Raw genomic sequence first — 14,443 nt, 5'->3', positions numbered from 1 at the left:
CACTAGATGGATGCGCCCACCTGTAATACCACGCCCACTCATCAGATGGATGCCCCACCTGTAATACCACCGGCCCCACTAGATGGATGCGCCCACCTGTAATACCACCGCGCCCCACTAGATGGATGCGCCCCACCTGTAGTACCACCGCGCCCCACTAGATGGATGCGCCCCACCTGTAATACCACCGTGCCCCACTAGATGGATGCGCCCCACCTGTAGTACCACCGTGCCCCACTAGATGGATGCACCCAACCTGTAATACCACCGCGCCCCACTAGATGGATGCGCCCCACCTGTAGTACCACCGTGCCCCACTAGATGGATGCGCCCCACCTGTAGTACCACCGCGCCCCACTAGATGGATGCGCCCAACCTGTAGTACCACCGTGCCCCACTAGATGGATGCGCCCCACCTGTAATACCACCGCGCCCCACTAGATGGATGCACCCCAAGGTTTGAGAAACAGACACTGTGATCCGATTGGCTTATTTCTACTAAATCAGAGCACTTTAAAGTCCAGAAGGTTCTGACCTTGTCAAAGTTGTGCATCTGCTCCCTGTTGGTGAGCCAGGACTCGAGGTCCGGGGCGCTCTGGATGACGAAGGCCTCGTAGTCGGCGAACATGGTGGTGAAGCGGCCGGCGAACACCTCCCGCAGCTGGACGTTGAGCTTGGCGTTCCTCAGCTCCTCCTCGTCGGCCGCCGTCTGGGCCCCTTGGCCCTCGGGGGCCCCGGCCCTCAGGGCGTCCACGCGGGCCACCGTCACCCCGGTGCGCTTGGTGAGCGCCTGCAGCCGCTCCAGCGTGGCGAGCTCCTCCCCCGCCAGGTTGCCGTTGCGCCCGTCGTCCTCCAGCCGCCTCAGGGCGGCCGAGGCGGTCTTGCGCTCCCTGCCGGGGGTGGAGGGGGCGCTGTCGGGGGCGGGGCGGGGCCGCGGCGGCGCCCCCGTGGTGCCGGAGATCCCGAAGCTGAGCAGCACCTCGCTGAGCTCCTGGATGAACTCGGCCTTGTTGGGGAACTGGGGGAAGTCCTCTGGGAGCTCGATGTGGCGGTGGTCCAGGTCCACGAAGCACAGGTTGGCCTGGAGGGACAGACGGGACATCATGACCACCTCCAGACATCCAGCCTGGCAGGAGGCCAGGTGCCTCCTGAGGGTTAGGGGCTTCAAGAGGGGGACAGCGGGACAAAATAAACTGAATGACGACTTTGTGTGATCACAGGTTTGATTCCAGCCTTGGCTTTAGGGGGCGGGCCTCATGGCTGCTCCTGCTGGCTGGGATCATTAGCATACATATGGAATGTGCCGGATTAACGGGCGCCGGGACCATGGGGGGGGGGGGAGGGGCCGGAAGCCCGCGAGCCGGGATGTTCCGCTTTGACACACCCACACACACACACACACACCTTTTTTCTTCTTCAATCTCCTGTCTGTCTGAACTGGAGCTGGTTGTCTGTTGGCCTCAGACAGTCAGCAGGAATGAGCTGAGAGCAGCTCACAGTCCTCACCTTACTGGAAGTACTCACAGGAGTACTAGAGGAGGCCCAGAGGCCCAGAGGAGGCCCAGACGAGGCCCATAGGAGGCCCAGAGGAGGCCCATACGAGGCCCATACGAGGCCCAGAGGAGGCCCAGACGAGGCCCAGAGGAGGCCCAGACGAGGCCCATAGGAGGCCCATACGAGGCCCATACGAGGCCCATAGGAGGCCCAGAGGAGGCCCATACGAGGCCCAGAGGAGGCCCAGAGGAGGCCCAGAGGAGGCCCAGACGAGGCCCATAGGAGGCCCATACGAGGCCCAGAGGAGGCCCATACGAGGCCCAGAGGAGGCCCATAGGAGGCCCAGACGAGGCCCAGAGGAGGCCCATAGGAGGCCCATACGAGGCCCAGAGGAGGCCCATAGGAGGCCCAAACGAGGCCCAGAGGAGGCCCATACGAGGCCCAGAGGAGGCCCAGAGGAGGCCCATACGAGGCCCAGAGGAGGCCCAGAGGAGGCCCAGACGAGGCCCAGAGGAGGCCCAGAGGAGGCCCAGAGGAGGCTCCGTACCTCCTGAGGGAGCTCCAGCTTGGAGCGGTCCGGCCCGGCTCCGGACTGCAGGCCCATGAGGTACGGCACCGGGGCGTCCAGGAAGTAGCGCAGGGAGGCCGGCAGGATGGGAACGTAGACGTGCTGCCACTGGAACGGGAAGAGCAGCGCCGTCAGGCCCTCCGCCACCGCCATCAGACACTGGTAGTCTGAGGAGGAGAGGAGCAGGAGGAGGAGGAGAGGAGAGCAGGAGGAGAGAGGAGGAGGAGGAGGAGGGGAGAGGAGCAGGAGGAGAGAGGAGCAGGAGGAGGAGGAGAGAGGAGCAGGAGGAGAGGAGGAGGAAGAGAGAGGAGCAGGAGAGAGGAGGAGGAGAGAGGAGGAGGAGAGGAGGAGGAGGAGAGAGGAGGAGGAGGAGAGAGGAGCAGGAGGAGGAAGAGAGAGGAGGAGGAGGAAGAGAGGAGCAGGAGAGAGGAGGAGAGGAGAGAAAAGAGGAGGAGAGGAGGAGAGAAAAGAGGAGGAGAGGAGGAGAGGAGGAGAGGAGAGAGGAGGAGAGGAGGAGGAGGAGAGGAGGAGGAGAGGAGGAGGAGGAGGAGAGGAGGAGGAGAGGAGCAGGAGGAGAGGAGGAGGAGGAGGAGAGGAGGAGGAGAGGAGAGGAGGAAGAGAGGAGCAGGAGGAGAGGAGGAGGAGGAGAGGAGGAGGAGAGAGGAGGAGAGAGGAGAGAGGAGGAGGAGAGGAGAGAGGAGGGAGGAGAGGAGGAGGAGGAGAGGAGGAGGAGGAGGAGGGAGAGGAGGAGAGGAGGGAGGAGAGGAGGAGGAGAGGAGAGGAGGAGGAGAGAGAGGAGGAGGAGAGGAGAGAGGAGGAGAGAGGAGGAGGGAGGAGAGAGGAGGAGAGGAGGAGGAGGAGGAGGAGGAGGAGGAGGAGAGAGAGGAGGAGGAGAGAGGAGGAAGAGAGAGGAGGAGGGAGGAGAGGGAGAGGAGCAGAGGAGAGAAGGAGGAGGGGAGGAGGAGAGGAGCAGGAGAGGAGGAGGAGGGAGGAGAGGAGGAGAGAGGAGAGAGGAGAGAGGAGAGGAGGAGGAGAGGAGAGGAGAGAGAGGAGAGGAGGAGAGAGGAGAGGAGGAGGAGGAGGAGGAGAGGAGGGAGGAGAGGAGAGGAGGAGGAGGAGGAGAGAGAGAGGAGGAGGAGAGAGGAGGAGGAGGAGAGGAGAGGAGGAGGAGAGAGGAGGAGGAGAGGAGCAGGAGAGGAGGAGGAGGGGAGAGGAGCAGGAGGAGAGGAGGAGGAAGAGAGAGGAGAGAGGAGGAGGAGGAGGAAGAGAGAGGAGGAGGAGGAGGAGGAGGAAGAGAGGAGGAGGAGGAGGAGAGGAGGAGGAAGAGAGAGGAGCAGGAGAGAGGAGGGGAGAGGAGCAGGAGGAGAGGAGGAGGAAGAGAGAGGAGAGAGGAGGAGGGGAGGAGGGGGAAGAGAGAGGAGCAGGAGAGAGGAGGAGGAGGGGAGAGGAGGAGGGAGAGGAGGTTAATAAAATACAATCAAAGTCTCTGTTTTATGTGAGTTTTTAATCCAGCAATTCAAATTGAATCCGAGAGGTAAGAGTTAAACACCACTTACATTCTGTGTGTGTGTGTGTGTGTGTGTGTGTGTATTCGTGTGCATATGTGTGTGTGTGTGTGAACAGGTCCTGAGGCTCCTCCCCCCCCCCCACCCAGTGGGCCTGAAGCCTGGGTCCTGACCCTGCTGGCTGCTCCAGGTCCCCTCAGCGCCTCACTGCTGTCTCTGACTCTTTGTCTCTTTGCCTCTTTGCCTCTTTGCCTCTGAGCCCTGATTTCACCCCTTGTGTATTTTCCTTCATCTCAAACCCAGGTGAACCAATGAGTTGTCTTCCTTCCAAAAAGGGCCGACTCGTCCGTCTCAATATTTGCTGTGTCGTCTCTTTGAAGACCAGAACAAAGCGTCTGCAACGGGCAGCGAGCACCTCCTCATCCGAGGAGGATCAGACCTGATGTCCTGGGCTCAGGGATGAAGACCAGGACATGCCGGGTCTCTGTGAGGCAGCGGCGCTGATCACATTGAACAGAACTCCTGAGACGGTCCACTACAGACCTGCTGGGATCGTGCCAAAGAGTCAGAGAGTCTCCATGTGGAGGGACGATGGGGAATGAATCTAGAGAGTGGGAGGAAGCACTCGGGAACAGGAAGTCCTCGACACTCTTTCCCGTGGTCAGCCTCCAACTGACCCGACACCACCAACGGTAGAATCTGAGCAGAATGTTCCATGGAGAAGGGCTGAGTCACCCTCCAGCCAGTCAACAGCTCCACTAGGAGGTCCTGGAGGAACCCTCTGCAGGGATCTGGTCCCGCTCCACCACACCGGCATGGCGGGCTCATACTGCGGTTCTGAAGCCAATGAGGACGGACCTTACACTTTAATTCTTCATATTATTTAATTATATTTCATGACTTATGGTCCCATTTGGACCATCAAGCAGCATCTGCTTCAGGGCGGGGCGACCTTGTGATCGACAGCTCGGGGCCACGTTGTGATGGCTGCACATCATGTGGTGAGAAGATGAATAAGAGCAGCTTCCATCAGCATTTACACAGTGGTCCTCCTGCCAGGAATGACCTTCACGGAATACCATGGCATGACTGTCTTCCCCTTGAATCCCCACTGAACCCTTCCTTCCCCACTGAACACTTCCTTCCCTACTTCCTTCCCCACTGAACCCTTCCTTCCCCACTGAACCCTTAATCCCCACTGAACCCTTAATCCCCACTGAACACTTCCTTCCTCACTGAACCCTTCCTTCCCCACTGAACACTTCCTTCCCCTCTGAACCCTTAATCCCCACTGAACCCTTCCTTCCCCACTGAACCCTTACTTCCCTACTTCCTTCCCCTACTGAACCCTTCCTTCCCCACTGAACACTTCCTTCCCCACTGAACACTTCCTTCCCTACTTCCTTCCCCACTGAACCCTTCCTTCCCCACTGAACCCTTAATCCCCACTGAACACTTCCTTCCTCACTGAACCCTTCCTTCCCCACTGAACACTTCCTTCCCCTCTGAACCCTTAATCCCCACTGAACCCTTCCTTCCCCACTGAACCCTTCCTTCCCCACTGAACACTTCCTTCCCCTCTGAACCCTTAATCCCCACTGAACCCTTCCTTCCCCACTGAACCCTTCCTTCCCCTCTGAACCCTTAATCCCTACTGAACCCTTCCTTCCCCACTGAACACTTCCTTCCTCACTGAACCCTTCCTTCCCCACTGAACCCTTCCTTCCCCACTGAACCCTTCCTTCCCTACTTCCTTCCCCTCTGAACCCTTAATCCCTACTGAACCCTTCCTTCCCTACTTCCTTCCCCTCTGAACCCTTAATCCCTACTGAACCCTTCCTTCCCCACTGAACACTTCCTTCCTCACTGAACCCTTCCTTCCCCACTGAACCCGTTATTTATTGTGTACGACATGTTGGTGCAGGTGCACAGGACTGAGAGCTTAGCATAAAGACTATAAACTGGCTTCGTACATCCTTTAGACTGCAGCTAGAGGTCTGCAGCACAGGAACAGACCACAGACCACCGTATGCAGGGTCACCTGGAAGTGCTTTTGTCTGAGTTTTAGAATTCCATGACTCAACCGTCACAGACATTAAACAACCAGAGAGAGAGAGAGAGAGATAGACAGAGAGGAAGGAGGTAGAAAGGTGATCTCAGTCCTCAGAGTTTCATGAGAGACAGACAGCTGAATAATGAATGAAGGGAAACCGAGAGGAGAAAATCAGATCGCTGTGCAACCGGAGATCCTCTGAGACCAGGTTCCCTTTGGACTCTAAGACCAGGTTCCATCTGGACTCTGAGACCAGGTTCCCTCTGGACTCTGAGACCAGGTTCCCTTTGGACTCTGAGACCAGGTTCCCTTTGGACTCTGAGACCAGGTTCCCTTTGGACTCTGAGACCAGGTTCCCTCTGGACTCTGAGACCAGGTTCCCTCTGGACTCTGAGACCAGGTTCCCTCTGGACTCTGAGACCAGGTTCCCTTTGGACTCTGAGACCAGGTTCCCTCTGGACTCTGAGACCAGGTTCCCTCTGGACTCTGAGACCAGGTTCCCTCTGGACTCTGAGACCAGGTTCCCTCTGGACTCTGAGACCAGGTTCCCTCTGGACTCTGAGACCAGGTTCTCTTTGGACTCTGAGACCAGGTTCCCTCTGGACTCTGAGACCAGGTTCCCTTTGGACTCTGAGACCAGGTTCCCTCTGGACTCTGAGACCAGGTTCCCTCTGGACTCTGAGACCAGGTTCCCTCTGGACTCTGAGACCAGGTTCCCTCTGGACTCTGAGACCAGGTTCCCTCTGGACTCTGAGACCAGGTTCCCTTTGGACTCTGAGACTAGAACACTAGAGACTTGGTTCCCTCACAGCTATCAGCCAAACACCATCAATGCCTAAACCACAAGTACCTGTTGAATCATATCTCATATTCATGGACTCCTCTCCTGCCTGTACTGGTAGAAACACGTCCAGTATTACATCATCGAGCAACTCGACCACAGATCGGCTTCACGACGCCGAGTAGAAACTAAGCTTGACCTTAAGAGAGGAACTCCTCTTGAAATATGAGCCACGTAGTACAGAGAGTTAGAGTCTCTCGTCCCCCAGTCAAAGGTTGTGCGTCCTCATGTGAGGGTCAGAGGTCAGAGCATCATGAACTGATGAAGTGACTCCTCCCTCCAGTCCTCTGCTTCCTGTTGCTCCTTCCTTCACGAGGTCCATGATGCACTTGACATGTGACAACTCAAACTATCAGGAATGTATCTTGTGTCTTTCCTCCGGATAACGAGGGATACAACCTGACTTCCTGAGCGTGACCCCGTCTGACGGCCCAAGACGTGCTCCCTTTCACCCTCACCGTGCGAGGACAGGAGGATCTGCATCTCCAGCAGGGTGCAGGTGAACACCTGCACCAGGTGCTCCACCCCCAGCAGCCCGAAGGCCTCGGCCAGGGGGAAGTCGGCCAGCGGCAGCTCCCCCGGGCCGGGCCTCTGGCACACGATGGGCTCGTACACGCCGTGGAACTTGAGCGAGCGGCCCGGCGCCGGCTGCGGCACCTCGTACAGGACGTTGTGGACGTAGCTCTCCAGCGGCAGCGGCGGGGCGGCGGCCGCCATCACGGCGCGGTGCAGCTGAGACAGGAAGCGGCGGCAGGCGTGCACGAAGGGCACGGGCGCGAGGAGGCACAGCGCCTTGGACACGTAGAGCGTGTCCCGAGACGAGTCGTAGCCGCTGGGGGCGTCGGCCTCGTCCACGCCGCTGGCCAGAGAGTCCATGCTGGAGGAGGAGCACGGCGTGTTGGCGGCGCCGCCCTGCGCCTGGTGCATCACGTGGAGCGCCTGCATGGCGGAGCAGATCCCCGGGCTGGTCACCTCCTCGAAGAAGGTGAGGACGAAGCCGTAGGTCCGGGAGCCGTCCTCCTTGGTGATGACGAAGGAGTGGAACCGCGGCTGGCGCTGGTCCGCCTGGGTCCGGAACGACAGGCCTTTAGGCATGCACAGCTGCGGGGGAGGGGGAGGAGTCAGTCACATGTCTCTCCGGGTCCTTTGGATCGGACCCGGCTCGGTTCTGTTGGTACAACATCAGCCTTGAAATAGAACACTGGAGGGAAACGTTCAGGCTCCTGAGCGTCTCCTCCACCAGGCCTCCACCCTCCATCAGGCCTCCATCAGGCCTCCATCAAGCCTCCATCAGGCCTCCACCCTCCACCAGGCCTCCATCAAGCCTCCACCAGGCCTCCACCCGCCATCAGGCCTCCACCAGGCCTCCACCCTCCATCAGGCCTCCACCAGGCCTCCACCCTCCACCAGGCTTCCACCAGGCCTCCATCAGGCCTCCACCCTCCACCAGGCCTCCATCAGGCCTCCACCCTCCATCAGGCCTCCACCAGGCCTCCACCAGGCCTCCACCCTCCACCAGGCCTCCACCAGGCCTCCACCCTCCATCAGGCCTCCACCCTCCACCAGGCCTCCACCAGGCCTCCACCCTCCATCAGGCCTCCACCCTCCACCAGGCCTCCACCAGGCCTCCACCAGGCCTCCACCAGGCCTCCACCAGGCCTCCATCAGGCCTCCATCAGGCCTCCACCCTCCACCAGGCCTCCATCAGGCCTCCACCCTCCACCAGGCCTCCACCAGGCCTCCACCCTCCACCAGGCCTCCACCAGGCCTCCACCAGGCCTCCATCAGGTCTCCATCAGGCCTCCACCCTCCACCAGGCCTCCACCAGGCCTCCATCAGGCCTCCACCCTCCACCAGGCCTCCACCAGGCCTCCACCAGGCCTCCATCAGGTCTCCATCAGGCCTCCACCCTCCACCAGGCCTCCACCAGGCCTCCACCAGGTCCTCTGAGGACCACTAGAGGAACCACCAGCCTCTCTGCCCTGCTTGACCGACCTCTAGACTGGTACCACCTCATGTACAACGGTCCATCCACCCACCATGTTGACGGCGTCCTGGTCGAAGGGGTTCCACTCCACGTTCTCGGGGTAGCGAGCCAGAACTTTGGACTTGAAGGTCCTCTTCAGGGGGCTCTGCTCCAGGTCCACACCTGAAGGGAGGAGAAGGCGTGGAGACAAAGGCATCAGGTTCTGGACGTGAGGAGCAGCTTAAGGTTCTGGACGTGAGGAGCAGCTGAAGGTTCTGGACGTCAGGAGCAGCTTAAGGTTCTGGACGTGAGGAGCAGCTGAAGGTTCTGGACGTGAGGAGCAGCTTAAGGTTCTGGACGTCAGGAGCAGCTTGAGGTTCTGGACGTGAGGAGCAGCTGAAGGTTCTGGACGTCAGGAGCAGCTGAAGGTTCTGGACGTCAGGAGCAGCTGAAGGTTCTGGACGTGAGGAGCAGCTGAAGGTTCTGGACGTCAGGAGCAGCTTAAGGTTCTGGACGTGAGGAGCAGCTGAAGGTTCTGGACGTCAGGAGCAGCTTGAGGTTCTGGATGTCAGGAGCAGCTTAAGGTTCTGGACGTGAGGAGCAGCTTAAGGTTCTGGACGTGAGGAGCAGCTGAAGGTTCTGGACGTCAGGAGCAGCTTAAGGTTCTGGACGTGAGGAGCAGCTGAAGGTTCTGGACGTGAGGAGCAGCGGGTTCTGACGCCAGAGCAGCTTGTGTCTGGACGCCAGAGCAGCTTAAGGTTCTGGACGTGAGGAGCAGCTTAAGGTTCTGGACGTGAGGAGCAGCTGAAGGTTCTGGACGTCAGGAGCAGCTTAAGGTTCTGGACGTGAGGAGCAGCTGAAGGTTCTGGACGTCAGGAGCAGCTTGAGGTTCTGGACGTGAGGAGCAGCTGAAGGTTCTGGACGTCAGGAGCAGCTGAAGGTTCTGGACGTCAGGAGCAGCTGAAGGTTCTGGACGTGAGGAGCAGCTGAAGGTTCTGGACGTCAGGAGCAGCTTGAGGTTCTGGACGTCAGGAGCAGCTTAAGGTTCTGGACGTGAGGAGCAGCTGAAGGTTCTGGACGTCAGGAGCAGCTTAAGGTTCTGGACGTCAGGAGCAGCTTAAGGTTCTGGACGTCAGGAGCAGCTTAAGGTTCTGGACGTGAGGAGCAGCTGAAGGTTCTGGACGTCAGGAGCAGCTGAAGGTTCTGGACGTCAGGAGCAGCTGAAGGTTCTGGACGTCAGGAGCAGCTTAAGGTTCTGGACGTGAGGAGCAGCTGAAGGTTCTGGACGTGAGGAGCAGCTTAAGGTTCTGGACGTCAGGAGCAGCTTAAGGTTCTGGACGTGAGGAGCAGCTTAAGGTTCTGGACGTCAGGAGCAGCTGAAGGTTCTGGACGTGAGGAGCAGCTGAAGGTTCTGGACGTGAGGAGCAGCTTAAGGTTCTGGACGTGAGGAGCAGCTTAAGGTTCTGGACGTGTGGAGCAACTGAAGGTTCTGGACGTGAGGAGCAGCTTAAGGTTCTGGACGTGTGGAGCAGCTTACGGTTCTGGACGTGAGGAGCAGCTTAAGGTTCTGGACGTGAGGAGCAGCTTAAGGTTCTGGACGTGTGGAGCAACTGAAGGTTCTGGACGTGAGGAGCAGCTGGTGTCGTCTCACCTGTGGCGGCGGCGTCGGGGGCGTGGCCTTGGCGGTCGGCTTCCAGCCATTGGTACAAAGCTGAGGACGAGTCACAAACACATGAGACGAGTAGAGGATGAACAAGAAACACGTCACGACATCACGACGTCACGACGATGGAGGATGAGCAACAACATGGAGGATAAACAACAACATGGAGGATAAACGTTTCCTCCTTCCTTGACTCCTCCCCTCTCTCCTTAAGGTGTCAAGTGTGCGGTTGCCATGGGTTACACATCGGGACTAAAAACGCAGCTCCGCCATTAGAAGTGAGTGAATGTGTGTGAGGTGTGTGAGGTGTGTATGTGTCAGGTGTGTATGTGTGTGAGGTGTGTATGTGTCAGGTGTGTATGTCAGGTGTGTATGTGTGTGAGGTGTGTATGTGTCAGGTGTGTATATGTGTGTGAGGTGTGTATGTGTCAGGTGTGTATGTCTGTCTGCAGTTTCTCATTAAATTTCCTCCAAGGACAACATGCAGTCAGAGTGAAGACATCATTTATAAATATATATATATATAAATATGTATATATATTTATATATATATTTATCTATAAATATATATATATATATATTTATATGTATCTATAAATATATATGTATACATATTTATATATATATTTATATTAGGGCTGTGAAACGATTAACATTTTTAATCAGGTTAATCACAGGTTTCTGTGGATTAATCACGATTAATCACATTTATACACAGGGGCGCACATAACTTGCTCACCAGTGCTCGCGCCAGCATCGGAGCTCTGCCGCGCGAGCCGAGAAGAGTTGTATATATTAGTGCTGTGAAAAATAACGCGTTAACGCGTTATGATTAAATTACAGGATTAATTAGTTACATTTTTTTACGCATTTAACGCATGCGCAGAATGAGCTTCCAATCCGTCTGTTGTTGGTCGTCTCTAACCAGCAGCATGTTATTCTGTCTCTAGTGTCGCGTTAACACGACTCAGATCTCATAACTCACTTTTATTTATAAATGAATTGAACATTTCATAGAACATATAGTCAACACATTGACAAGGTTAGAAAAAATGATTAATATTTGAAGTATTCATTTTGTTCTTCAAACTTCAAGCTCAAAGGAAGGCCAGTTGTATCGCTTATATCACCAGCATAACTGTTTTCAGCTGTGCTCACATAATGTCACAAGGGTTTTCTAATCAGACATTAGTCTTCTAAGGCGATAACACAATGTACCATCAGAACACTGGAGTGATGATGAAATGGGCCTCTATACACCTCTGGAGACATGTCATTAGAAACCAGACGTTTCACCTAGAAGAGTCATTTACCACATTAACAATGTATAGAGTGTATTTTTGATTAATGTTATCTTTATTGAAAAAACAGAGCTTTACTTTGAAGAATAAAGACATTTCTAAGTGACCCCAAACTTTTGAACGGTAGTGTATATATATATTTCTCTATATGTACATATATAGACATAAGTAATACCATAGTGCCCCAGCAGCCTCTGGTCTTATCGTCTTATCTCAGGACTTGGAGCTCAGATCAAAGTCTGATGAGCACAAACACAACAAGACCTGCTGGAGCGGCCTGACACACACTGACACACACACACTGACACACACACACACACACATACGCACACGCGCAAGCGCACGCACACGCTGAAGGCCGACCACGCTGCAGCCTGACCTCACATCACGAGTGACTGTGACCTGTAACCCGAGAAGCCTCCTGTGAGACCTGCCTCAGGGGCCCTGACCCGCCCCCTCTTGCTGAAGACACGCCCCCTCTTGCTGAGGACACGCCTCCTGGTCTTGAGGCCTCTAGATCAGGGGTGCTCACACTTTTTCAGCACGCGAGCCACTTATAAAATGACCAAGTCAAAATGATCTACGGGGGGGGGGGGCACCCTGCGGCGCGCGAGACGGAGAGCCGAGAAGTGTGAACGCGACACGTGGAGACAGAATGACACGCTGCTGCAGAGACGACCAACAACAGACCTTTAGTTTAATAAAAGAACAAAGACGTGCTATAGAGAACATCTCAGGGGGGCGGGACCATTTTCTAAGGTCATGCGATCTACCAATACCACCTTAACGATCTACCAATACCACCGTAACGATCTATCAATACCACCTTAACGATCTACCAATACCACCTTAACGATCTACCAATACCACCGTAACGATCTACCAATACTACCGTAACGATCTATCAATACCACCTTAACGATCTACCAATACTACCTTAACGATCTACCAATACCACCTAAACGATCTACCAATACCACCTAAACGATCTACCAATACTACCTTAACGATCTACCAATACTACCTTAACGATCTACCAATACTACCTAAACGATCTACCAATACCACCTTAACGATCTACCAATACCACCTTAACGATCTACCAATACCACCTTAACGATCAACCAATACTACCTTAACGATCTACCAATACCACCGTAACGATCTACCAATACTACCTTAACGATCTACCAATACTACCTTAACGATCTATCAATACCACCTTAACGATCTACCAATACCACCTTAACGATCTACCAATACTACCTTAACGATCTACCAATACTACCTTAACGATCTATCAATACCACCTTAACGATCTACCAATACTACCTTAACGATCTACCAATACCACCTAAACGATCTACCAATACTACCTAAACGATCTACCAATACTACCTTAACGATCTACCAATACTACCTTAACGATCTACCAATACTACCTTAACGATCTACCAATACCACGCCGCGATCGACGTATTGAGCCCCCTGCCCTCGAGGAACGAGACTCATTCAGACACTCAGAGTCTGAAGCTCTGGTTTTGGAGCTTGTGACCTGACGGGGTGAAAGGTCACAGGTCACAGGTCACACGGACTGACGCCCATCAGGCATGAAACATGGCGGGTGCTTCTTAAAATGTGGAATCACTCAAAACATTCAGACCTCCTTCAGACATTAGTGGATCCGGTCCGTCGTGGATCTGTTCTATAGTGGATCTGTTCTGTAGTGGATCCGGTCCGTAGTGGATCCGGTCCGTAGTGGATCCGGTCCGTAGTGGATCCGGTCCGTAGTGGATCCGGTCCGTAGTGGATCCGGTCCGTAGTGGATCCGGTCCGTAGTGGATCCGGTCCGTAGTGGATCTGGTCCGTAGTGGATCCGGTCCGTAGTGGATCCGGTCCGTAGTGGATCCGGTCTGTAGTGGATCCGGTCCGTAGTGGATCCGGTCTGTAGTGGATCTGGTCCGTAGTGTATCCGGTCCGTAGTGGATCCAGTCTGCCCACGTGAGCTCCTCCTCCACAGCGCTGCTGACCTGAAGGTCATCTGGTGTTAGAATGCGGGGACTATTTGGGGCTCTGGAGGCCAGCCAGGCTTTGTTCAGACCACGTGGGCCCGGGGCCCGGACCTGGACCTGGACCTGGACTCACAAAGAGGCTCCAGGGACTGAAGCCGGTTAGAGGCCAGAGAGGAGCAGGTCTACAGGAAGTCTGGCCCTCTGGCGAGAACAATGGGCTGGGGGAACCACACAAAGACCAGGGAGGAGGGGCCACAGAACACTCCAGAATGTAGAGAACCGGGCTCACGTACTCTACCCTATCCTACTCTACCCTATCCTACTCTACCCTATCCTACTCTACTCTACCCTATCATATCCTACTCTACCCTATCCTACTCTACCCTATCATATCCTACTCTACTCTATCATATCCTACTCTACCCTATCCTACTCTATCCTATCATATCCTACTCTACCCTATCCTACCCTACTCTATCATATCCTACTCTACCCATCACATCCCTCACCATCATCCCATCCTACTCTACTCTATCATATCCTACTCTACCCTATCCTACTCTATCCTATCATATCCTACTCTACCCTACTCTATCATAATCATATCCTACTCTACCTATCACATCCCACTCTACCCTATCCTACCTCACCCTATCCCACCCTACTCTATCATATCCCATCCCACTCTACCCCATCCTACTCTCATCATATCCCACCTACTCTATCATCCTCCCACTCCCACCCTATCATATCCTACTCTACCCTATCCTACCCTACTCTATCATATCCTACTCTACCCTAACCTACCCTACTCTATCATATCCTACTCTACCCTACTCTATCATAATCATATCCTACTCTACCCTATCCTACTCTACCCTATCCTACCCTACTCTATCATATCCTACTCTACTCTATCATATCCTACTCTACCCTATCCTACCCTACTCTATCATATCCTACTCTACCCTATCCTACCCTACTCTATCATATCCTACTCTACCCTATCCTACCCTACTCTATCATATCCTACCCTACTC

General features: G+C 55.1%; 1 protein-coding gene across 5 annotated transcripts in view; it reads right to left on the bottom strand.

Moving 5' to 3' along the window:
* The window catches only part of LOC130200687 (DENN domain-containing protein 5B-like), a 35,168-nt gene that overhangs the window by 19,563 nt on the left and 1,162 nt on the right, over positions 1 to 14,443 (bottom strand). For all 5 annotated transcript variants that reach the window (XM_056425155.1, XM_056425156.1, XM_056425157.1 and 2 more), the window contains exons 2-6: positions 10,079 to 10,138; positions 8,501 to 8,610; positions 6,920 to 7,562; positions 2,042 to 2,229; positions 536 to 1,081 (exon numbers count right to left, since the gene is read on the bottom strand). In XM_056425155.1, coding sequence (XP_056281130.1) covers positions 536 to 1,081; positions 2,042 to 2,229; positions 6,920 to 7,562; positions 8,501 to 8,610; positions 10,079 to 10,138 — 1,547 coding nt within the window. The remainder of the gene's footprint in view (positions 1 to 535; positions 1,082 to 2,041; positions 2,230 to 6,919; positions 7,563 to 8,500; positions 8,611 to 10,078; positions 10,139 to 14,443) is intronic.

Source organism: Pseudoliparis swirei, chromosome 10 (assembly GCF_029220125.1).
Source record: "Pseudoliparis swirei isolate HS2019 ecotype Mariana Trench chromosome 10, NWPU_hadal_v1, whole genome shotgun sequence".
Lineage (NCBI taxonomy): Eukaryota > Metazoa > Chordata > Actinopteri > Perciformes > Liparidae > Pseudoliparis > Pseudoliparis swirei.
This window is presented reverse-complemented; position numbering and strand designations above follow the sequence as displayed.